Source organism: Phaenicophaeus curvirostris, chromosome 2, assembly GCF_032191515.1.
Source record: "Phaenicophaeus curvirostris isolate KB17595 chromosome 2, BPBGC_Pcur_1.0, whole genome shotgun sequence".
NCBI classification, from domain to species: domain Eukaryota; kingdom Metazoa; phylum Chordata; class Aves; order Cuculiformes; family Cuculidae; genus Phaenicophaeus; species Phaenicophaeus curvirostris.
In genome coordinates this window covers 39,402,154-39,427,467 of record NC_091393.1, presented here as the reverse complement: position 1 = coordinate 39,427,467, position 25,314 = coordinate 39,402,154, and the positions used below count along the sequence as shown (strand labels likewise).

General features: G+C 39.9%; 2 protein-coding genes across 2 annotated transcripts; one reads left to right on the top strand and one right to left on the bottom strand.

The window, feature by feature from the left end:
• Positions 1-1,011: 1,011 nt before the first annotated feature.
• Positions 1,012-12,078, top strand: LOC138717858 (amine sulfotransferase-like). Its single transcript, XM_069851758.1, has 7 exons — positions 1,012-1,105; positions 5,289-5,458; positions 7,787-7,995; positions 9,222-9,348; positions 9,886-9,980; positions 10,750-10,930; positions 11,711-12,078. The coding sequence occupies exons 2-7, from the start codon at positions 5,320-5,322 to the stop codon at positions 11,833-11,835; spliced, it is 876 nt and encodes a 291-aa protein (XP_069707859.1). The 5' UTR covers positions 1,012-1,105; positions 5,289-5,319; the 3' UTR covers positions 11,836-12,078.
• Positions 12,079-14,183: 2,105 nt separating this feature from the next.
• LOC138717859 (RWD domain-containing protein 1-like) lies at positions 14,184-23,767 on the bottom strand. The gene is made up of 5 exons (XM_069851759.1): positions 22,824-23,767; positions 21,461-21,604; positions 20,325-20,457; positions 18,480-18,542; positions 14,184-16,637 (listed from the first exon to the last, which is right to left on the bottom strand). The coding sequence occupies exons 1-5, from the start codon at positions 22,974-22,976 to the stop codon at positions 16,525-16,527; spliced, it is 606 nt and encodes a 201-aa protein (XP_069707860.1). The 5' UTR covers positions 22,977-23,767; the 3' UTR covers positions 14,184-16,524.
• Between the last annotated feature and the right edge of the window lie 1,547 nt (positions 23,768-25,314).

The window sequence follows — 25,314 nt, the reverse complement described above, 5'->3', positions numbered from 1 at the left end:
TATATTACATCTTGCCATAGCTCACACCTTGTTAGCTCTCCAGCCATGAAGGTGATGTGGGACCATAAGTGCTACTCTTTGGATTCTTCAACGCAATGTGCCAGTGGATGGAACACTTTGAGGAGCACCTTCCCACCTAGTTTTGGGATCAACAGATATTGTCCTTTATTATTACTAAACACTCAGAATAGAAAGTGGAGTTACAAAATACCAGAGACATATGTGCCTGATTGGAGCAGAAAGCAAAGCAGAACAGGCTTCATGTTTAACTGTGTTTCCTCTGTGGTGAAACAAAACCTCAGCCCTGGTTCTCTTTCTGACTCATTCACATGCTGATCAGTCTGATTCACTGGTTGTGCAAGTTTGGGAACCACCCGAGGAATCAATCCAGGTTAAAAAGTAACCCTATGCAAAACACAGCACTGAACTGGGGAACAAAATGTTCTTCTTTGTGATGTTGTTGGAGTGTAGTTTTCAGTGAGAAATGTCTCAGGCATTATTTCCTTTCAATTATATAATACCTCACAGAAAAACTTAACATGTTAATCATGCATACATGTGATTAACCCAAGTAGCTCATTCCTGGTCTTAGACGTAAACCTGGAATGAGCTACTGCAGGACCAGTCTGAACAAGCACTTCTTGGTGGAGTAGTGGTTTCATGCTGTTCTTTGGGACTATTGTCGCACATAGCTTGTACGAACAATTTGTGGAAAAGTTTAGTAAAAGCTGACAAAACCTCTAAAAAACAACAAAAAAATCTAGCAAAAAGCAAAAGATTTGATTCACTTCTGTTCCTCCCCAATCTTACTTAATAATGCTGTTGATAAAAAAGAGGAGAAACAGAAATTAAAATGAACATTTAAATAGTTAATAGAATCCTTTGGGGCAGGTTTCACTTTTTTGTGAGTAATATTAGTTCTCTAATCTCTGTTTGCGTTACAGATAAGCAAATATTGAACGCAAGCCAACCATCGCAATATCCACGGGTTCAGTTCTCAGATAAAAAGGAAACGTCACAGCTCATGCGCCTCTAGATTTTCTCACAGTCACAACACAGGGAAGTAGCAGCACACGTCTCTGTGGGACCAAACGGAGAAGAGAAGGTAAGCATGCCTGAAATGGTTAAATAAGTAGATCTGCAAGTTAAATGATGCACTATTAACCCCTAGTAAAATAATAATTGTACATAGACCTCTTTTGTAGACCGTTTTGGCACATACTGCCAGAAAGAGTTAGAGAGAACTACAGCTAGAGCTGATTCATGCTTGAGAGGAGGATGGCTGCCCTGAGCAGTGCTGGTGTGGAAACTGGAGCATCACATGGGCATTTCTGTAACTCTCAACAAAGAAACTGGAGTTGTAACTGTGAAATAATTAACAAAGCAGAGTAAAAGTGTGTGGTCACTGTAATTGGCAGACACCTTTGTGCCTGCATTTTGAGACAGATTTTTTGAGACGTGTTTCTGAGATATGTAGCTAGCTGGGAAGACGACACCTGAAGTATGATATTTTATCTCCTGTCGTATACACTAGATCGTGAACAGGTTATTCAGTACGTGGTACAAGGTTGGGTTTTTTTCTGAGGCATGGTTTTTTATGGTATAGTCATACATCTGTAAGAAATAAGCAGCACAAAAGGCTTTGTTCCAAAGTGGTATAAAATCTCATGGTTTTGACAGAGCAAGATCAAGAAGGTTTCTGTATATAGTGCATTGCATGTGTTGCCTTTTTGTTTCCCATTAATTCATAGAAACATAGAATCATAGAATAGTTAGAGTTGGAAGGGACCTTAAGATCATCTAGTTCCAATCCCCCTGTCATGGGTAGGGACATCCCACTAGATCAGTCAGCCCAAGGCCCCATCCAACCTGGCCTTAAAACACCTCCAGGGGTGGGGCAGCCACAGCTCTCTCGTGGTGAAGAAATTCTTCCTAATGTCTAGTCTAAATCTGCCCCTCCCTAGTTTATACCCGTTCCCCCTCATCCTGTCACCACAAGCCTTGATGAATAGTCCCTCCCCAGCTTTCCTGTAAGCTCCTTTCAGGTACTGGAAGGTCACTATAAGATCTCCCCGGAGCCTTCTCTTCTCCAGACTGAACAATCCCAACTCTCTCAGCCTGTCCTTACATGGGAGGTGCTCCAGCCCTCAGAACACCTTTGTAGCCCTCCTCTGGGCCTGTTCCAACAGCTCCATATTCCAAGAGAATTACTTCTATTGACCTGCTGGCCACGCTTCTTTTGGTGCAGCCTAGGACACAGTTTGCCTTCTGGGCTGTGAACGTACATTGCTGGCTCATGTTGAGCTTTCATTGACCAGCAACCCCAAGTCCTTCTCTGCAGGGCAGCTCTCAATCACATCATCCCCCATCATGTAGTGAAATCAGGATTGCCCTGACCGAAGTGCAGGACTTTGAATTTGGCCTTGTTGAACCTCACAAGGTGCTCACAGGCCCACCTCCTCAGCCTGTCCAGGTCCCTCTGGATGACATCCTGTCCTTCTAATGTGGCAACTACAGCACTCAGCTTGGTGTCATCTGCCAACTTGCTGAGGGTGCACTCAATCTCGCTGTCAATATCATTGATGAAGATATTAAACAGCACTGGTCCCAGTACAGACACCTGAGGGACACCACTTGTCATGAATCTCCATCTGGACCTAGAGCCATTGATCGCTCCTCTCTGAATACTACCATCCAACCTGTTTCTTATCCACTGTGCCATCCACCCATCAAATCCATGTCTCTCCAATTTAGAGAGAAGGATGCTGTGGGGGAAGCGTGTCAAAGGCATTACAGAAGTCTAGATAGATCACATCCATCAGTTTACCCACGTCCACTGCTGGAGTTATCCTATCATAGAGAGTCACTAGTTTGGTCATACAGGATTTGCCCCTGGTGAAGCCGTGTTGGCTGCCATTAATTACTTCCCTGTCTTCCATGTGCTTTAGCACAGCTTCTAGGAGGATCTGTTCCATGATCTTCCCAGGCACAGGTGAGGCTGACAGGTCTGTAGTTCTCAGGGATTTTTCCTACCCTTTTTAAAAATGGGCACAACGTTACCCTTCTTGCAGTCACCAGGGACTTCTCCTGATTGCCATGGCTTTTCAAATGTCATGGAGAATGGCTCAGCAACCACATCTGCCAATTCTCTCAGGTCTCTGGGATGCATCTCATCAGGTCCCATAGACTAATAAATGTTCAGGTTCCTCAGGTGGTCACATAGCTGATCCTCCTCTACAGTGGGAGGGGGTTTATCCCCCTGGCCACCATCTTGCTGTCCCATGACCCAGGAGGAGTGAGGAGGTTATCAGTGAAGACTAAGGCAAAAATGTTGTTAAGTACCTCAGCCTTCTCCTCACCTGTTGAAATGAGATCACCATTTCCAGCCATCAGTCAGGGGATGTTCTCTTTAACTTTCCTCTTTTGGTTGACACACCTGTAGAAGCCCTTCTTGTTAGTCTTTACCTCCCTTGCCAAGTTCAGCTCCAGCTGTGCCTTGGCCTTCCCGACCTCTTGCTGACCTTCCTTGCTCTTTGTCCTGTATCAGCAACATTTTTAATTCATTCTCCTTGTTAGGACTTTCCCAGCTTTGTTACACAATTTGAATTGAAAAGCATACCTTGGTTTCCAAATGTGGGTTTTTTTCCATTTAGAGCTCCAGTTCATCGGAGGTTATTTCAGTAGTGAAACGGAGACTTTGCTCTGAGGCTAAAGTATCTCACAGGCTTGGTCACAGGTGGTGCTTGTCATCATGGGGTAAGGCAGGCAGCCCCTCTCCACACGCAGAAGCAGCTCCCCTTGTTCCCCTCAATCTCCCCACTACCCTGGCCATGGCTTAGAGGGAGGGCAGCACAAATACGGGGGTCGGTACTCCCAGGAAGAAGACATCCAGCTGCATTTCTTTGCTTGTGGGTCTTTGACTGTAGAACTGAGACAAAGCAAAGGATTTTTTCATTTTCTAACAATACCAAGTTCAGGTGTTAATAGGAAAAACCAAACTTGATTAGGCTCATAAGGCAAAGGCATGTGTTTGTCTTATACTTGGCAGCACTGCATGCTCAAGGAGTTGTTTAGATCAGAGCCTGTCTCAGCCTTTTCCACATCCGAGGTATGTCCATGTGTCCTGTGACCAGAACCCAGGCAAGGTAACCAGGGCAAGGTGAGCAGCAGGTGTCCCCAGTCGTGACAGTGGCCACTGAACCCCTTCCCCTGCACTGACAACCAGCCTGGGTGGCCACTCCCGTGGAGATCCCCAGGTGCTTTTAGAGGTATCTGAGCAGGAGGGCACGTCTTCGGCTTTGCGGGTTGAAGGGCAGTGCTCCTGCCAAAGGCAGCATTGCCGGCAAGGGGAGTTCACAGACCGGCAAGGTGAAGGGGAAGAAAAGCATGGCCTGGAGATAAGCTAATGATAACAAGTAGGACTGGCAGCCTTATTTCCAAGGACTGTTTGTTGTGGTGAATTCAGACCACTTGGTAATGCTCCATCTGCCTCTTGCTGAGCTACAAGAGTTTGCTTCTCTCTTCAGCCACCCCTACTCTTTCTGTATTTCCCCCAAGAGAAATTTCTCTTCCCCCCACAATGATTAGTTTCTTTTTCTGGCAAATACACAACAATAGTGTTAGTGACACATGAAAACGGTAGGTTGTAAAACCAGTAGGCGCGTTTAAGGAAATCATACATGTTCATGCTAATCCATCCCAGTTTGCAGAAACTTGCAGAAATTATGCTTACTACAGGAGAGATATTAGTAATGAGACAAAGAATAAGTAAAGTGAGGCAGAAGTTGTAGTAAGACATTCTGAACAGTTTCCATAACAAAATTCAGAATGAGAGCTTGGTAGAACCATAGAACATCTCAAGTTCAAAGGGACCTATGAGGACTGAGTCTCACTCTGTAGTTAAGCTACCTGTGTTCAAGCGCTGCTGATGTCCTAAAGAAAACTCTACAGCCACTCAAACCCTAGAGAAATTCTGACAAATGGTTTTTACAGAAGTTGCCTTCAGTTATATTAGTTTTTACATAAATGTAGGATGCACTTGTATATGAGTATAGGGTATCGCTATACAATTTTTTTTTATTAGAAATGTATCTTGAGTGGTGTTCTTGTGAAAATCAGAAAGCTAAACCTCAGTGGCTTTTTTTCAAGAATTTTGCTGAAATGCACTTTGCTAAAATTAGCCAGCACTGGATTCTTTCTTTGAATCATGCATTTGTTTGGGTTTTTTGTTTGTTTCTGTGAGATGACAACCAAAGTAAAATATAGAACTTAGTATTTTCTTATTGCAGGTTATTCACTTATAAGGACAACGGATTAACAATGGAGCCACAAAAAGAATATATATTCAAATATAAAGGATTTTATTTTGGTTTACAGACTACACCTGAGTATCTAGACACCCTGGAGGATTTTGAAATCAATGACAGTGATATATTTTTAGCTACTTACCCAAAATCAGGTAAGAATGGAATTGTTTGTGAAAGGGGGAAACATCTGCCGTTATTCAGCCATCTAACTGCAGAAGTGCTTAGAGTGGCTAGCTTTGCTTTTAGACCTGAATTGTCTCTGAGTATATGCAGAACAACAGTAAGTATAAACCCTGCATAGCCATGGCCTGAACATCCAGACACAAGGTTTCTGCTCAGCATACGTAAATTTGATAGGGCTAGGCGCATTAGTGTGGACATGACTATGGGATATCTGGAATGATTTGTGGGTTTGCATGTAAAGTGTTTTGGGGGTTGCAGAATCCAAATTACAATCAAGCACGAGATCAAAACAGATGTGAGTCAATGGTATATAACCCCTTTCAAGGATATTGAAGTATTATTTTCCTACATAGCAATACAGGACGCTAGTGTGATGAGTTCTGTATTCCTGTTTCTGAAGCAAATGCAAATGTGCAACTACCTGGCTTCACTGTTGCCTTACATGACATCTGAAATCTTGACATGCCTAGACCTGTATGCTTCCATGCACATTCACTTCATGCTCTGAGACTGGTCTACCCGTTTCTGAAGTGATTAGTAATTAATTGCTTGATCATGCATTAAGCAGTGATTTATGACGAAGCCTTGACATCTTTGGTACCAATCTGTGCTTGAACTTTCAAGGCCTCTGCTGTCCTCTTCTGTTTGTGCTCTTGGGAACTTCTGCCATTATCCTTTGGTTTTCTTCAGCAGCCTTCAAGATAAGCCTTTGGATAACATAGCCGGTGTTTTATTAGCATATGTCTTTTTTGAGGGTCACTGAACATCTTGCTGGAATTCACTATTCCCTCAGACGTTCAGTGAAATACCTGGGGCAGAAAGACATTCTTGAGTAAAGTCCAGAAGTAGTGTAGGGAGCACAAGGTGTGGTTGTCATGAAGGTAGATGTGATCCAAGAAGCCTTCAGGGAGGGAATGGGTGACAGAAAAAGGGGCAAGGAGCCCAGGTGATGCTAGCCCATCATCTGGCAGCAGCAGGGTGAGCTGTCCAAGTAAGGCAAAGAAAGAGGATAAGAAGAAAGCTTTTAAGGGGTAAAGATGTTATGGCACTGAGATGAGCACATCTTTGGAAGCAGGTGTTTCATTTTGCAAAGTGAGCAGCTACCCTAGGACAGGAAGAAGTTGGAAGATAATTTTAGAGTTATGAATTGCACAGAATATAATATCTCCCTCATCCACACTTTTTCCTCTCTCCTACCCCTCCATCCTTATTCTTCCTCACCAGTTATCAATCCAAGGTACCTTCCGATCCTTCTGTTGAGTCTCTACCACTGAAAAATAGTCCAGGCTGTTGTCCAAGCAGAGCGAGACAGCCAACACAGGTGTAAAATCACTGGATATTATTCCTCTGAATCCTAGGGCTGTTCTTTTTGCTTGCCCAGAGACTTTAAATCTACAATATGCACACAGTCTGATCTCTAGAACCAAGAGCTTCCTGCCCAGGTGAAGTATTGACAACTAGGTTTCAATTTCAGGTGCCATCCTTTCTCTGTGCTTGTTGCGGGGAACCTACAGAAATAATTCAATGTGCTTCTGCATTGATCTGAGTTCTCTCAAGTGTCCATCTGTACTGGCCTATGCCATAAAAGGCAAGAGGAGCCAACGCTAGTATGGGACCTACAAGGGACCTGGACCTAAATAGTTCTGCTCATTATATAAGTGACTAATCTTTTTTTTTTTTGCTTGCCATCTTTACCAGCTGGCACATGAACCCACACTGGCATAACAGTCAGCCACATTCAGGGTCCTGCCTTTTTAGATCATCCTTGCCAGCAACTGCGACCTGGGAGTCTGACCTTTCCCAAGGAAATTCAGAGAGCCTGTTGCCACAAGCATTTGCTTTGTGGGGCTCATTTGTGCTTTACAAACATTGTGTTATCAGCTGTTTGTTTCATGACATCTTACAACATTTTGCAGAAGTTCTGGAAGCAAGGCTCTTTTCCAGATCCACTGAGTATAAGATATTTTTAGAAGCATAGCTCACAGAGATGCAGCAATTCATATTCCCACAGAAGCGTAAGGACAGACATAATCTGTGTGAAAGCCGAGTATGCTGGGTGAAGGAACTGAGGGTTTAGTTGCTTGCTGTCCATAGCTTTTCTGCGGGGACAAAACAAAAATATGCACTCAGCAGTCACCAAGACAGTGTTTGCTTTCTTCAATACCTTAAGTTACATTCACATTCACAAAGTGAAACTCATTATAGCTGTGCAGAAACTGTGTTTATGACAATATGCTATCTTTAATTTTTTTTAAAAAATATCAAGTAAGGTTCAAATATAATGCTTTCCTTCTCAGGAACTGTGTGGACTCAGAACATTTTGAGCTTAATATTTTATGAAGGCCACCGTAATGGAACAGAAAATGTGGAAAATATGGACAGAGTCCCATGGCTGGAATACAACATAAAAAATACGGATTATTCAGCTTTTCCTCTGCCTCGTATCTTTGCCACTCACCTGCCTTACTACTTAGTGCCAAGAGGCCTGAGAAACAAAAGAGGACGTGTAAGTGGTGTTATTTTTACCATTTCCTTAAAACCAATCATGCCAATTTGCCTCACTGAATTGGTCCAAATCCTACCTTTCTCCTCTTTCAGTTCCCCGTGTCTCAGTATAAACAACACCTGCTTCATATATGTGGGGAGATCAAGGACCCTCTATAGCTCATTTTTTTTGTTTCCCTTTGCCAAATCTCTCAGCTCCAACACCGTTAGAGAGAGGGGTCATGCATCTCAGAAGGATCTGCCAGGGTCAAAGACTTGCATTGACTTTTCCCTTGTGAAAACATGCAATTCAAGCGAAGTTATGTCTGGAAAAAACATTCTCCCATGCTGAAAATATGAGTAGGACAGGACTATAGTAGGTAGAAAGGGAATGCCACAACCGCCTTTTCTCGCTCCCCAGTGCTGAATAGGACTCTCCATCATGACCTGTGCCACAGCTGAGGACCTGTCTCCCACAGAAAATGCCTCCTTAGAGACAGGTGTAACCAGGCTGCTACACTAAGGCTCTCTCAAAGGACCCATGACATGAAGGTGAAGCGTCAGGCTTTCTTTTTTCTCCCTCATCAAGCAGTAAGTGTTAAGGAGGAAAAACTTCGTGGAAGCTGACACATAATGTCAGTCAAGAGGCAGAAGGCTGCCTGTCTCACTGGTGGTACCTGGTCTGTGCCTGGGGCAGCATCTCTCGTGTGGTCAGGAGTCAACAGGAGCCAAAATAACCCTTGCCAATAGAAACTCCTTCTTTTAAGAAGTCAGGGATCCCTCTTAAATGTTGTACAAAATCTTCTTGCATGCTGTCTCTGGCACCAGCAGCACAGTCCAGAAGTTGAGGTCACAAAGTACTGATGCTGTCAACACTGCCAAAGATGGGATTTACAAGGAACTCCTTTGCCTTTATTATGACTGTACACAGAAATACGAAGCTGAACCAAAATAATTACTTTCTAGTGTTGTTATTTCAACCTGACTGCCTTGCACAGGTGAACATTATCACTGAAGCCTGTAGGACTGATACCATGAAGACCATTAGCCACAGGCACGAAGTGACTGCAACTACCAGCACCTATAAACAAATTGACCGCACTACCTTATCCAGAATTTACCTAATGTGATTGTCACATTCAATCTGTTTACACACTCTTTTACTGGGACCTGCATGGAAAAATGCTCTGATGGGCATGGTTATGAAGTCCTTCAATACCTCTGAGCTAAGTTCTTATTGTTTCACAGGTTATTTATGTTACCAGGAACCCTAAGGATGTTATGACTTCTTACTACCACTTCTCCAAATACATGAAAACACTAGAGGAAATACCAGATTTAAACATTTTCATGGAGAGATTTTTAGATGGTAAAGGTAGGAATATTTTTTTTTACTAAGGAGCCTAAATCCTATTCCATGACCTCAGTTTGAATGAAGATTAATTACATCAATAAATATCAATTACCAGAATCTTTGGCTATGTTGTAATCTAGATCCGAAGCTTCAGAGCCTGTCTGAGCTTCACACCACTTTATGATGAGAGCTGGTCCAAAGGGAGTAGCATAGTCATGGCTTTGCTGCTCCTCAATAACATGCAAGCTGCTTATTTTATCTGAATTGGATGCTGGTTCAGAATATACCCATTATGACTGAAAATCTCTTAACACATTCTGCAGAAGTAGGTTTTTACTTGCGCTAGTATTAGTTTATATTACTAGGAGCAAAAGGGTATTTGTCACACTAACTTGGAGAATTGTCACAGACTGTGAGCATGTATCCCTCAGATTATGAAAAAATAGTCTTTAAAAGGATTCTTTCAAAGACCTAAATGATTGATAATAATACTGTTTTATTCCTAGGCATTAATATTATTTCTCGTTATTTTTTATTTTAATAATTTCCCTTGCTAAGTACTTGCCAGTTCGTGGCTGGATCATGTTACAGGCTGGTGCAGTCATGCAAAGGATTTCAATATACTCTTCCTTACCTACGAAGAAATGAAAAAGGTGAGGTCAAATGGTATCACTGTACTCCAGATATTCTCTTCCTATACTGAGTGCATTTTCAGACAGCTCTCTATAATTACACTTTATATTGGAAAGTGCATAATTTGTTGTGGCGTAGATTAAAACTGAGACTTCTGAGACGATAAAGTATTTTGTCCCATTGGTTCAAGGTCTTATCACCTACTAGACAATTATTAGGTAAAACACTTTCCAGTATAAGAGGAACTATCTTCACTGCCACCCCCTCAAAAAACCCCATCCTGAAATAGTACAGAACAAGACTTTCCTAAGTATCTTCAACAGGAACATTGATCTTGTAAGGACAGTTCTACTAAAGGAAAGAAGCACTGAAGAACAGGCTTTAAAGTGCTTGAGGAGTTCTCAGATTGCTGACTAGAATTTTTTTTTCTCGGTGGCTGACCATGCCTTTGTGTGACTTCTCATTTCTCTGAGGTGTCTGTCCTCCTTGGAGGCAAGCCCCAAAGTGCCCCAACTACAGCATCATAGCGCACATCATGTGCTGCTGCACTGGTCCCTCTGTCTTCAGAGGCTGGGGTTGCAGAATTTCCCATCTCCAAAGGGCATGGTGCTACAGTGAGCTACAGCATCACTGCTCTCCACTGCTCAACTGATACAAACAAGACTTGCTCATATAAAAATTATGATCAGTTTTGCACTCAAATGCGTGTGTTTCACTATCCTGTATTCCACCATTGCATGCGTTTAGTTCTTTGCACCATCAGGACTCTTTGAAGTAATGTTATTGCAGGATCTCAGAAGTGCTGTGCTGAAGATCTGCAACTTCCTAGGCAAGAAGCTGAGTGAAGAGGAACTGGACAGTGTTGTGAGACAGGCTACATTTGAGAACATGAGAAAAGATCCCAGGGCGAACTATGAGAACCTGCCAGCTGACATGGTAGCGAAAGAAAAGGGCAGTTTTCTACGAAAAGGTAAAGTGGAAGCAGTCTGATGGAACAACCATTTGATCCCACACTTCTTGGTGTGAGGTGAACCTAGGGTTTCTGGTCTCAGCTAGAATGCCCCCTTTTCAAAGTGAGAGTTCAGGTTGGTGGCAAATTAAATTTATAAGAGCAGTTTCATTATTGTGGCATCAGTGATTTACCGTATTTGCCTGAGGATAATTAAAATGTAATGTTTTACTGATTGTAGCTCAAGTTCTGACAGGCCTGTCAGATACAGGAAATAGTTTAAGCATGCAAGGCTTAAGATAATATTTTTTAAAATTTTTTCTTACTTTTCAAGGCAAGAGTCATCTTAATTGTGTGATCATAGACATTCTTTACCAACTACCCTTTCAGTTCATACACGGTATCTCCGGGCTCCTGGACATTGCTAAGATGTCCTAATGCTAAGGGTAGGAGGAGACCTCCAAAGATTAGAGAGAGACGTGCACTGAGAGAAAAATAAGAATTGTTGATTTAATAATTTCCTCTTCGGTCTCGAAGGAATCGGTAAAACACCAAAACAAGTGAATTCAATTACTTCATGAGGAGTCAAGATTATAGGTCTACGCTATGCTTTTTTTAACAGCATCTAGATTTGGAAGCACATCCTCAAAAGAGCACACAGAACTTTACCAGGCAGGCCAGCAATAGGGGAATGCTAAGGAAGTGAGTCATTTTCTCCCCAAGACTAGCACACAGTGTTTGCAGTGGGCTTCAGAGATGCACGTTCTGCTTCTCACTTCCCTTTGCTGCCTCTTTCCTCAGGCACCGTTGGAGACTGGAAAAACACAATGACAGTGGCACAGAATGAAAGGTTTGACAAAGCTATTGGAGAGAAAATTAAGATGCTGCCCATCAAATTCACCTGGGATCTTAACAATGAAATGTAGGCTGGTTTTTGCATTTCATCACCCTGAGTGGACATACCTGAAGTTACGGAAGAATAAAATACATCCATTTTCATCTATGTTATAAATACAATAATAATGACAACTCAGTCACAAAATGTGAGTTGTCTGAGGAACCTATTTAATTCCACCAGTTTCCTGTTTGTAATTTTACAAGGTATTTTAATTAACTTTCTTAGTAAACTGACTTCCTTTCTTCGTGTTTGCTTTTACTTTCATTGGTTTTAATAATAAAAAGGTTATAGACAACAAAGTGAGGATAGATTGATGCTGCTAAAAACTTTCTGAAAATTGTTTCATTTGTGCGTTTTGCGAGACTTCTTTTGGTACAACCTTCAATATCCAGACTGGATGCAAGATTGGTGTGGTTATGTTTGAGTTCCTATTTTCTTGGTAAACATTGATACTCGACCATCTGCTATTAAAGTGACATTTGTGTTGCATTCTCTGGCATCGCTTATTGACAGAAACACTTCATTGCATTATCTGTTATGGTTCTCAAGGTCATCATGTCTGACAATTTGCTACCATATTTCCCTGGTAGGAAAGGCAAGTTTTGGACCCTAATCCCTGCTTCTTGCTCTGACGTTTACATGATCAAACTATGGTGACTGCTTTTGATTGCTATTGAATCAATATCCTAACTGCCAGTCACAGCAGGATACAACTTTTAATTTAAAGAACATTCCAAATAATCATTTTGATTTGATAAAGAGCATCTAACCTTCATCTTCCCATAAAATGTTTCAAAAATGTAAAACATCCTTCCAGTTCACATAATGGCTTTTTTTGTTTGCTTCTTTCACTGGTCCCCAGGGACCAGCTCCTTCCTTTCATTTTCAATCCACATATTTTAGCTTTCCAATATATTTACTTGCTATTTCCTGGACAGAATTACCATACACTGTATAGTTAGCTGCTTCTATTAGGCACAGGTGACCTCATATAATTAGCCTACAAGAAGACTGCCTCCATGCTCTTCAACTGTACAACAGATCATCTTTCCTTCTGGAACATTACATCCCTAATACCAAGAAAATAGTTAAGCCACCCCCATGCTGCCCTTATGTGACTTACATAACAACTGCATCCCCTGATCTCTGAATCTGAACTTCCACAAGTGGATCAGCGATTGTTTCCACCTGTATTTATTTACCCCGGTCACAGAAAAGGTAAAATTAGTTCAAAGTCAGAAGCCTAACACAGGACTTTTCTCGAGTTTGCCATAAGTACAAACAGAACTCCTGATTGCAAATAGGACCTTGATCTCATACTCTTCTTTTTTTCAAATTATAGTAAGTCCCAGTATAGTAATAAAAGCCACATAAATCTCAAAGGACACTCTATGCCACAGCCCAAGAGTATCAGCTCACACTATCAGTTGCGGATTTCATGATCATGCAGTGCAGAAAGTAAAATAGAGTTCACGGCAATAAATGCTATTATGTCAAAGAACTGAACCTGAAAAGCCTCTCCCTCCTACTCCAAGACAAGTTGCAAAGCTTAATAAAAATAAATAAATAATGATTTTCAAAGTAATATTTCAGGCGCTGTCAGGTTCTCCAACGTGAGAGTGAGCAGTCACATCACAGCTCTTTCTCTCAGGATCTAGAGTATCAGCATCTTGGATCCAGGCAGAGCCTACTGTCTGGTGCTACAAGCTTTCAACTTATTTCAGCCACCAAATTGTTTAAAAACTAGAGATAGCCTGATGGTTAGAAGTCTCCTAGGAGAAAGGCTGAAGTTCATTCTCCCCAAAGGAAATACACTTTTAAATTCCTCATTTTTGGCCAAGAAGGGAAGACAAAAAAATATCAAAAACCCAAGTCATGTATCACTCTTAGGTTTTGTTTGCTTAAAGTAGATCATAATGCAATCATAATTTGGATGCAAAATCCTGGGCGCTGCAGCATGCTCAAGATTGTACTCCTACAGCACCCTGATGTGGTGGGCACCATCCTCTGAATTTTAATAAAGCTCAGGCACAAACTATTCAAAAGGTTCAGCATGATCAAAACTAAATTAGCGCTGGTCATAGTGCAGTGTTGCAACTCATAATAACCTCCCTACACACACTTTACAGTGTACCCTTTGGACTTAGAGAGTTAAAAGCAAGATACAAGCAAGGTTCTCAGCACCGTGATTTTAAATTACTAAAATTCCATCCAAGTTTATTGATGGAATTTTATTAGATCAGTATTAATTAGAACTCAATCTAATCCAAAGTGCATAAGTAAACTTCAAATACCTTACCTAAACTTCTTCCACCAAAACCCCCTTATCTCAGTCCATTTCAGCAAACTAAAACATGCAAACATAGCCAAGCTTACTCTCAGTCAAATTACCTTTTATTTCACAGATGTTAATTGCTGACAAAGCTAAGCAAATCTGAAGTTCAGAAGGAGTCACTGAAACCTGTTCCAAAGACTTGGAGGAGCAGACTTTAAGCAATTTTTTGTTACTTCAAGCCTTATTATTTAATCTGCTTTGAAATACAAGATGTAACACTGAAAATACATTTTCACATATTAACTTGTTTGACATTATTTTAACATTTTTAAGCTATACATCCTCTGTATGAAAACCAATAAATATGTTACTGTGAAAACAGACTAGAAAATCTCATTGATCTATAAATACAATTAATGAGAAGTCTTTTTTTCAAATGCATATGATTCATGTGAGTGATGCACATGGAAAATTTTCTCAGCTTACCACAGTTTGCTGACTACACAGCATTCTTGAATTCAGTCCAGATTTAAAGAGAGCTAGTCACTCATTTTTTTAAAAGATGCTGTTATAAACATACACAGCTGGAAACGGAAAGCAGCTTTCAGAGTTAAGTGGGTTTTATGCATCAGAATTGAGACATAGCCAAAGTAAACTACGTTCAGTGCCGACAGCATTTTAAAGCATATTAACAACGACACAGAAAGCTGGATGTGGTCATTACTAAGCTTTCAATCCAACCGTATCTTCGGAAAAGTCAGATTTAATATGACATTAGCTCACAACTTCTTAATATATTTGGTAACTCTGCTGGAACAGATCCTGCTTTATTGCTTTGAAACGGAGAACACTATGATCAAAACCTAGACGCCTGTCCAGAGTTCTTAGTAGCCAAAATTAAAAAGATCGAACAGAGGACAGTAGTAACAAAGGCACATGGTTAATTTATAAAAGTATTTACAGGGTACTTAACTTTTTCTATCAACTGGAAACTCATTCATCTTGAATATGAAAAGAAGTGACTACTGAAACATTTTAAAGATCATCCTAAACAGATGTTCTCAAGAGATATGAACAGAATCTTACACACCATTAAATTATTTCTGGATTTAAATTTTTCATTCTGAATACAGAATTTCCAAATATTAAAGTTCATAAATTTATTATCCCTCTAAGCACTGTGATACGTAAGTGCAACCCTCTTCAAAGGTTGAAGCTGGCGAAGTTAAGGCAGTCCACTAACAGTACTTTAAAATTCAGCACAACGTTTAACCACTGAAACGCTCAGTGGTTCTCTATAGAGCTCTCTTTTGACATGTCTTTCACCCATACCATCATCCTTCTAGCTGATGCAGTCTCAAACACAGCAGATTTTGACATGACAGTTCTTGCAGTGTTTGGGGTTTTTTTGGAGGTGGGGGGGTAAAAAGTCTACAATCAAGCAACTCTGCAGGATGGTTACCATCCACGAGTTAATGTGTAGCTTTGGTGCATGTTGTGCTACCTTTACGGGCTGCCAACACAATGCTTCTAAAACAACACCCATTACATTCAAATCTATAAGCACTCTATAAATCCCGGTACTGTAATCTGCATTCCAGTGATGGTGTTTCAACAGTCTGTTGCTAAAAGCAAACCAATTTTCCTGGGGTGTTATTTTTATTTTTCCATGGAAGTTCATTGATGCACGAGTTGAAAAAGAAAACCACAAATCAAAAACCTCTCCTCATAAATCAACCAAACCTTTTAAGAGGACTTCATCTCATTCTGAATTTTTTTCCTACAGATTTGGACTATAAATTTTGAAACTATTATCTTCGACTACAGCAAAAGATTTTACTCTAGAAGTATGGAAATAGTTTCCACTAAACTTTTAAAAGGCTATGCCTTATTAAAAGGTGACCAGGGCTGCCTATCTAGAGATGATAGGTTGAGGCAGCAGGAATGACCATTACTTGAAGTTATAACATTCCACAGAAACAAACAAACAAAAAAATAAATAACTGCATAGTATGTGATCCCTTTTATTCACCAAAGCTGCCCACGTATATCCCAGGTGGAAGATAGGAGAACAGCTGCTCAGTCTTCAGATGCAGGTGTGTGTAGTGCTTGCTATAACATCTTTCTGCCTTGCTTGTTGTCACATCTCTTCAAAGAACAAATTACAGAAGTGGGAAGGAAAAGATAAGAGCAAATAGCATAGCCGTTTCAGATAGACCAATTTTCCTCAAATTTTTCATTTGAATTAAACTAAATTTATTTATGCTGAAAGTCATCAGAAGACCATTCTCCTGGATTTAAAATATTTCGGTTCTTTTCTTCGGAGGAAAAAAAAAGAAACCCAATAGAACACATTACTAAAACCACAGATGCTGTGGCTTTCCTCCCTGCCCCTCTCTCCTTACATATGTCCATACTGATGACAAAACCAGTTCAAAAAATTTAATCGCTGTCTAAATTAACAGGGTTGTAGTCAGGGTCATCCTCTTCGTTCTCTAATTCTAAATCATCCATCTCTTGGAATAAAGATTCATCAACCTCCACGCTGTTTCCAGCTGCAAAGAACAGAAACAATTTATTTTCATGCAAGTAGGAAAACTGTACCTGAACAACAAAATATACAACACTTAGCCATATTCATTCTTCAATGTAGATAGCTGTTAATTTACTTGGCTTTTTATGTATCAAATAGATACGGAAAAGGAAATACCACATTTTATCTTTTTACAGCTAAAGTGAAGCTTCTTTTCCCTCATAACAAAACACAGTCAACAGAAATGCCGCACAGAACCTCAAAATCCATTGGAGGAACGACACTAACATTTACAATTCCCAGAAGCAAAGATCCTTTCTCCCAGGTACTTCAAAGGAGGAGTTCAGGCCCTGAGAGCTGGAATAGTTACAACTAGCACAGACACTGAAACACACAGGGTTTACGAAAAAGCCCTTACGCATCATTTGTATGTCTACAGACATACTTTTTGCAGATTTAAATTTCAAAAGCAAGATGAAGTTTGCATGCTTTCATATCTTCTTCTGAAAGAGATGCTACTGACCTAAGGAAAAAGCTTGAGGACTGCTGCTATTTTATTTGTCTGTACCAACAGTGACATCTTCTGGCCACTGAGTAAGGCTCTATTCTGTCACTTGGTTTCAAAGACTTTAAAACCATTTCCATCTAAAAGACAATGCCATCATCCTGTTTAAGCTGTGAAGACTAGTAATATTTATTACATGCTACTGTAATATTAAAATGCATTTAGTAAATTGTTGAATTTATAATAGAATGCAAACAGCAATAAGGAGTTTTTACTAATGGATAGTAACAGGATTAAAAGTTAAAACACTAATCCCAAATACAAAAGTCTGCTCTTCCCCTGAGACAGCAAAATGTTCCATCAACAACCCACCTTCACTTTAAGCATTTTCATAGAATCATAGAATTTTGAAAATTTTGAAATGTTGAAATTTCATTTCATAGAATTTTGGAGGAAGACAAGATTAAACTGACCTCTAACTAAATGAAACTCAACTCCTCCATGACAGCCATTTCAAGTTTATACTTGAACATCTCTGATGTTCATAAACAACTTTTTAAAATTGTTATTTGCAGAGAAAATTTTGGACTCTCTTCTACAAGTCTGTTTTGCAATACCAGTAGATAACGCAGCTACACTAAAGAATTGTTTAAGCGCAGAAAACAGTCTAAGCTAGGATACTAAAAGGCAGTACAGAAAATAAACAGATGTATAACTGAGAGTAGATTTATTTGAATTATCTCAAATAGATTTTCCAAGTTTAATACTTCTGTCACGGGCTTACAAAATTTTCAGCTGGCACCAGGCCAGATATTTTCAGCAAGATAATAGGCAAATCTACACAAAACCACGAAGAAGTGGGTTGCATGGAGACAAACTGCATTTCATTTCACTTGCAAGACCGTTACTGTTGGTGTTGAGGTTCAGAGAGAAGGAGACAGAACTTCAAGATCTGTTCTTGAAATAGAGGGTAAAAAGGCTGGCTATTAGAAAAAAAGAAAAATCAGGGTTTGGTTGTGTGGGCATTTTTTGGTTTATGTTTTGCTTTGCTTGTTTTTGGTTTTGCTTCCAGTGCAAAAGGTTGATAGAAGCAACAGAAGTAAGATCAACTCAAGCTCAAAGCTGCAAAGAAATACATTTTAGCATCTTGAAAATGTTTTGTTTGGTTTTTTTTTTTTTTGAAAGAGGTGAAAATCACTTGTGTTCAATCTGCAAAACAGAACTTCTTAGAAAGTTCTCCTGATGCAGAAGTGATACTGAGGTAAGATGTTAAGTCAGAAAATAATACAAATTTTGCTTTGGAATTTTGACCTATTTTAAGCCACTATCTTTCAGATGTGGAAACAAACAGAAATTTACCTTCCTCCAAAAACTGGATGTCGGAGGTGTCAAGGTTGTGATCCATTTCAAACAGTTGTTTACCTAGAAACAAAAAAAATAACATAAGCAAGTAGAATTCTGAAATAACTATCCACCTAAGGCAACAATAGTTAGCACATGTATTTTGGGCTTTTCAAATTAACCAATCCAAGCAGTCCTCTTCTTAGTGGTTTTTTTTTTTTAAGCTACTCTTTTCTAGAAGTTGCTCAATCTGATTTTTTTTTGACTATACATCCAGGCTTCCTCCCTCTTACACGTGAAATGGGTCACTGTTTCTTTACTTTAACATTACTATAGCTTTAACAATGGAGGGGGGGAAAATTTTACACCACACTGCCCCACTGCCTTCGCTCAGTCCTTATTGCTTTAGTCCTCATCTTGCATTCCACAAGAAATTCTCTATGGGAACCAAAAAGGAAATTGACAGCATCCTCCATCTTTTTCCATATATCCTCTCTGTTTGAAAAGCAACCTGGATCTCCAAACAGATCACCATCACCAGCTCTAACACACACAAACCCAGGATGGAAATACCATACACGGCTTTCTGATTGGGAAGTAAGGAAAGGAAAAACTCCAAGATTCTTTCATGAAATACCCAGCTTCCATCTACATTTGCAATGCTTATGGAAGCTTCCACCAACAAGACTGGCTGGCACGTGTAGAACATCCGACTGATGACACCTGAGCACAAGCCTGTTTTTAAAGGGAAGCTTCTATAAACTAGACTTGTATAGGAAAAAAAATAAGACACAGCACGCTAACAAGAACCTTAAGAACAGGAAAACTAGAAGAAGCCTGTTTTCTACTCTTATCTTTGCAGATGCCCAAATGCATTCCCTTCAGAGTAGAATCAAGTGTGCCCCCTGCCCTGTATAGCTTTTCATGAAACTTACTACCATTACGACTTCTATCTCCGTCCGATTTCATCAAAACTAGCCAAAAGTTTCAAATGCTTTCAGAAAGGAAGAGAAAAGATAACAGCAACACAGCACTATCAGATTGGTTATGTTTTCTAAGGTAATCAGGTTAAAAAGTATATCAAACATTGCAAGAACACCAAAAACAAAAGCTAAGCCATGGAGAGCGTGGAGAATCATAGAAAGGTTTGAGTTGGAAGGGACTTTAAAGATCGTCTAATTCCAACAGCCCTGCCATGGCCAGGGACATCTCCTACTAGAGTATGTTGCCCAAGATTTATGAGAACCTGTAGGTAAGAAATAAGAAAAATAATTTCCCCCGCATTTGCCCACTGCATACCGAGTTTACTTTCGGACAGACAAAACCAAGACCTGCAAAACACAGGGCTCAAAACCACCATTAGAGCAGAGGCTAGTGTTCTCACTAGTCACCACAAGCTTGTCATATGGAGTAGCTAGCTTCTGTCCTGCTTCGGTCCAGCAACAGCATCCCAAATTCCTACACGTGCTTGAATAATCTGAAGTCACCGCATGATCCAGTGCAATAAAGGCCAAATCAATAAACTGTCAGATGTAGAGTCTTTCTGTTGCTTAATAAACCCCAGCTATCCTTCCAGAAAAACACTTGTCGGCAGCAGCTCCACATGGCATACTGTCTGCCACAAAACTGGAGAAGCTTAAGCACGAAGTGTGGGAATCTTGATGACTTCAGCAGACACCTTGAATCTACTAGCTTTGTATTCAGCCCGACATCAGCACTCAAAAAGACTGTGTGACATTAAGGACAATAATCCAATAATACACTAAGAGTCTATTTACTACAATCATCTTTCAGTATAAAAATTACTTGTCATTATAGTCTGGTAAAAACTGCAAAAACTTTGAGATTGGTTTTAAATCATACCGCTTAATTTGGTTTTGCCCGCTTGTTCTTTTTCTTTCATTTTCTTCCTCTTTATTTCCAGGAGTTCGGCATCAAACTTTGCTTTCCAGTTTAGGAAATTCTCAATTGTAACAGGAGTGCCATGAAAACATTGCTGAAAGAACAGAAAACAAGGCTGCTAACACAACTTGCAAAGCTACGAGTGAGGATGAGGGTTCTCTTAATTATTTAAATTACAACATCCCAGAAGCACCATCTGCTGTGAAGTATTCTAAGAAATTAATCCTAACCCTGAGAATATACAAAGAATTTATCCTCACTGGGGTTTTTTGTGTCATGGGACTCCCCCTTCAGAAAGCTGTGCCGAGGTGGAAATTCTTATGGAAAAAACCCACATGCTACTTTTGGACCTACAGTGCAACAATTAGCAAGACATCACTGATATAGGTTACCCATACGGTGCTTCTTTTCAACTCTTAAGTGCAATCTACACTGCGATATTTTCCATTAAAATATATTAGCCTTTCTATCTTCTTGAGATAGAAAAACAGGCTTTTTTCTAGCTATTTTTCTGCCACTTTCAGAAATACTGAACCGTCCAAGTCTCACCATCATCTAGCTACTTCTGAGGAAGAAAGTGAAGATTCAGTACTTGGACTTATTACAGTACATTCCTCAAATGGAAAAACTGTTCCGCAGTGGGTGGCAGAAAGGACACGTGCAGGGAGGACAAACCACATCTTGAAGACTGTTTTCACTGCTTCCACCCTACCCACTCTGTCTACCAAGGGACTTCTTCAGACCATGCAGTCTGGGTGCAGCATGACATATTCTAGCCCCTTTTGCTCTCCATCCCTTCTTGCCTCTTCAAACAAGAAACTGGCTACAGTAACTTTGATTTAATATAGGGAAAATCCCTGCCTTACAAGGTAGTGCTAGAAGGGACTGTGAACACGTAATACATTGCTGAAAAGACTGCTTTACAAAATGGAAAAAAAAATCACTTAAGTGCACTAAATATTCTCGTCCTTAAGTTTTAATTAAATTAAGTTTGACATAGATGTTCCTCTCCCGATGCAATTGAGACTTGGTCCTGCATCAAACCCACACATTTAAAAAAGCAAGAAATCCTTAGTTGAAAACATTATTTTACATACTTTCTCTTCTTCTGCTGCTTCTCTCTCTTTCTGCTTCTTTTCCTCTTCCCTCCGTGTTTTTATTTGATCCACTATTTCATTTAATTTCTCCTGTACTGCTGAGACCAGAGTGAAGATCATTACCATTGGCAAATTTTCTTCTGCCTACAACACAAAGAAGGGAATCTTAAACAGAAGGAGAATTGTGGAAGGATGGCTCGACAACCGAGGACGTGATTTGATAGCAATGAACAATCCAGGGTTAACACTTGTGACTAGGCCTGGCATTCCTCCTTAAAACTGACCTTGGTATGTTGATAGAAGAGAGTGCATAACAAAAGCACAGAACTCAGTGCTGGAAAGTACCAGCCCCCTTCGAGTGCTTAACATCTTTTAACCAATCTTGTAACTACTTAAGGTGCATGGACAGTACAGTAGGACCAATTGTAAGTTGTTTCATTAGCTTGTGCTCTGCTAGAAAAGTATATAAGGAGTGTTGTGTTTATGAATAAACGAGAACGACTATACTCACATTGAGATTTCATTGTTACTCGGGGTCCGACTCCCACTCCCACAGAGAATCTCAAACCTTCAGCGGTTGAATGCATAGTCATTGAGGGGTGGGCTGGGGGCATGAACTCATATTTTTTATATATTTTATTATTTTCTAATTATTATCACTATCATTTCATTAAAGCCGTAGTTGTAGTTACCAACCCCGTAAGACATTTCCCTCTCATTTCCCTCTCCCTTTTCATCGAGGGGTAGGGGGGGAAATAGGATTTTGGCAGCTCAACTGCACAGTTTTTAGCTGCCGAAATTTACCTGTGTGGGGCTAAACTATGACAGAAGGTTATATGAAGTAAACTGAAAAGAACGAATGCCTGCAGAACATGTTATGGCAATTTTAAGACAGGAGGTACTTGCCAAGAACTCCTAAATACAAAGAAGCGTTTCCTTCTCATTCCTTTACAATGCATTCTCATTGATCCATGAGGCTGAAGAGATATTCCCCCTCTAAATAGCTGCGTTACTAAGAAGAATCATGTAGCAATGCAGCATTTTTTAATCTTTCCAAATAAAATTAAAGTGGCTCATTTCCACAAACACTACATATACAAATTCATCTTCAACTAGAACTGCAGGAGAAGGGAAGTCCTAGAGCACTTCCATCTCATTATGGTATATGTGCATACTAAAACAGTCCTATATTTTACCTCAATAATATAAGTTACAAAACTGAAACCTCAAAGTAAGTCTCTATAGTATAGAATACGTTTCAAACCAGTACCACTTAACTCAGAAAACAACTGACTTGAGAGAAAAATTCTGGCTCAAGTATGACGTGATATCAAGCTGAATTGAGAGATCCCATTTACCTTACCTGTTGTTCTAGTAGTTTTATTATGTTCATGATATCATTATTATCAAGATTCTCCTGTGAGATGATTTCATAAAGTGGAGTTTCATCAGGATACCTTTCTCTATAGGTAAATTTAAGGGTTGTTTGGACAGCTACAAGAGAAAAAACCCACATTCTTTCAGTGATAACTTTATACAACTGTTTGTATATTTTGCTATTGCAGCAGTGGCCTAAAGATTTTAAAACACAAAATATTTTTGTCTTAAACGAATAGTCATCTTACACAGTCATTAAAACTATATGAACAGATTTAAATATAATACAAGATTTTTTAGAAATTAAGACAATGATATTTACCCTTACATAAACTATTATAGCCTATTAATGTCTGAAAGGTCTTTAGAAAGACCGGAAAACCTCTAGTATTCATCGTACCACAGAAGCAGTAAACTCTTTTCCCTTCTATCCCACTTGAAGCTGGATAAAAGGAAGAAGAATCCTAACAAGAGATCTGGAGCATGTTAATGCTTTAAGTTCTGTGTGCCTGGCTGGAGCACTAAGCTCTATGTTGGATATCAAGGCTCACAAATGACAAGGACACAATGACTGGTAGAACTTAATAAGCAAAGAGGAGAATCGCCTAAGGATAATGCACTCAACCTGAAGCCACTCAGAGCTAGGGCAACAGGGAAACAAGGCAAAACAGAATCAAGTTCCTTTCAAGCATACTGACAGAATACTGGGGAGAAACCTTCCTTCAGTTCCAGACTCACAGTTCTGGCAGCCCAGCAGTCTTTTCAACACAGACACCTCCTCTGAGCAGGACCTGCTCCTTTAAAACTGAAGGATACAGCAGCAGTTTTGTCCTTTTAATGCAGTAACCCAGAACAGCAACTCTCAAACTTACTTGGAGTAAGGCTTGCTTACCTCAAGCCCAAGTGAGCAATAATACCCAACAAATACAAAGGGACAGCTCTTACACAGCTCTTTCCTCTCAAACTGTTCCTTAAGGGCTACATGTTCACAATACACAGACTCAACTCTCCCGTGTGACGGGCATAGAAAAAGTCACCTTACAACATGGCTGTAAGCTGTGACAGGGATGATGACAATCCATTCTTTTTGAAGCTACGCTGCAAAGCATTTGCGATTCAGCAGGTCAGAAAGTAGCCCTAGTGGACAGTGCAACGTTTCTGTAAACTAAACACAGATCACCAGACTCCTAAAACTACAATTTCTGAAAAATGTTTGCTGGATCCTAAGAGGACTTCAGTGGAGGTACACAGGCTTGTTGGCAACAGAATTAGGCTTACACAGAAACTCCTCTTATACACATTTAAGACATGATTAACTTACTTTCACCATTTTCTCCTGCTTCAGGTGTCACAGTCATTGTGAAAGTCGTTGGCTTTTCTGACACTACTGCTCAAAGAAAAAAAAAAAAAGAAAGAATAGAGTGAAATTCCTTAAAACAGACAACTACTTCTTCACATCATTAAAACTGAACTTCTCAAGGACTAACAAAGCAAGGATGTTCTTGATACAGTGTTAAGAGCCTAATAATAAAAACTTCAATTAACAGCTATTTTCTATATGATGTGATGTTCAGAGTGCTCTTTGAATGACAGCGTAAAACATGAACAATACTTAAAAATTCTCTCTTTTTGGAATTTTCTCCTTTGACGTCGCACTTTTCCAAAAATGTGGAAACCTACCTCCCATCAAATGACATATGCTAGAGCACTGAATCTGTGCAGAAAGCTCCCAAAGCTAATTTGCTTTATTGTGCTAGATATTTGTGATGAGACTTCAGTCCACTTTCAGCCCTGGACTATTTTTACAGTGTCTGCACCTATTTCTATATTTAGGGCAGCTTAACGTAACAAATGATTCTTAAAACAAAAAAGGAATACACAGTGCTTTCCTTCAAAACTGTACTACTCATGTAGTGGACTAGAATGAAATTGCGTGAACAAGTCAGCTAGCAGACAACAAATGCATCTATAGAGACACACAAAACACAAGCTCTGTGTCCTAAAGTTTCACAGACCAGAAACCTCATTGCACAATAGTGGGTCGCAGATATCATCCTCAAATAAGAACTGTTCTACATCCCTTTTATAACCTATGCCAAATCTTGTGTATATGTTCTAATAGTATTAATTGAGTTTTGCCTAATTGCTAATGTACTACTATGATCTTCCTTACTCCTTCTTCTTTTAGGCATAGGTGGATGACATGAATGACAAATGAAGTCAGAATAACCATTAGAAGAGAGGTTATATGAAAGTGTATTACAATAAATGATTCAGCACCCTCAGCTACCAAAGATCAATTCACACACCAGTGTTATAACTGAAGAACCTATAAGGTTTTCAGATTAAAGCAACAGTCAAATGTAGCGGGCAAATGCCTGCGTGAGGCAGTTACTGACATGTCAGATATCATGAAACCTTGGGCAAAGTGGTAGGAAAATGAAAATGAACAATTATTTCACTGTACTTTCATTGGA

Bases quoted from the DNA above. Each gene is read 5' to 3' on its own strand.
- LOC138717858 (XM_069851758.1), top strand. From the start codon at position 5,320: ATGGAGCCACAAAAAGAATATATATTCAAATATAAAGGATTTTATTTT. The intron at 5,459-7,786 runs GTAAGAATGGAA...TTTCCTTCTCAG, and splicing joins AGCTACTTACCCAAAATCAG to GAACTGTGTGGACTCAGAAC. The intron at 9,981-10,749 runs GTGAGGTCAAAT...ATGTTATTGCAG, and splicing joins CCTACGAAGAAATGAAAAAG to GATCTCAGAAGTGCTGTGCT.
- LOC138717859 (XM_069851759.1), bottom strand. From the start codon at position 22,976: ATGTGGGTTTTTTCTCTTGTAGCTGTCCAAACAACCCTTAAATTTACC. The intron at 20,458-21,460 runs GTATGTAAAATA...CTGTTCTTTCAG, and splicing joins AAGCAGCAGAAGAAGAGAAA to CAATGTTTTCATGGCACTCC. The intron at 18,543-20,324 runs GTATGATTTAAA...TTTTGTTTCTAG, and splicing joins GGGCAAAACCAAATTAAGCG to GTAAACAACTGTTTGAAATG.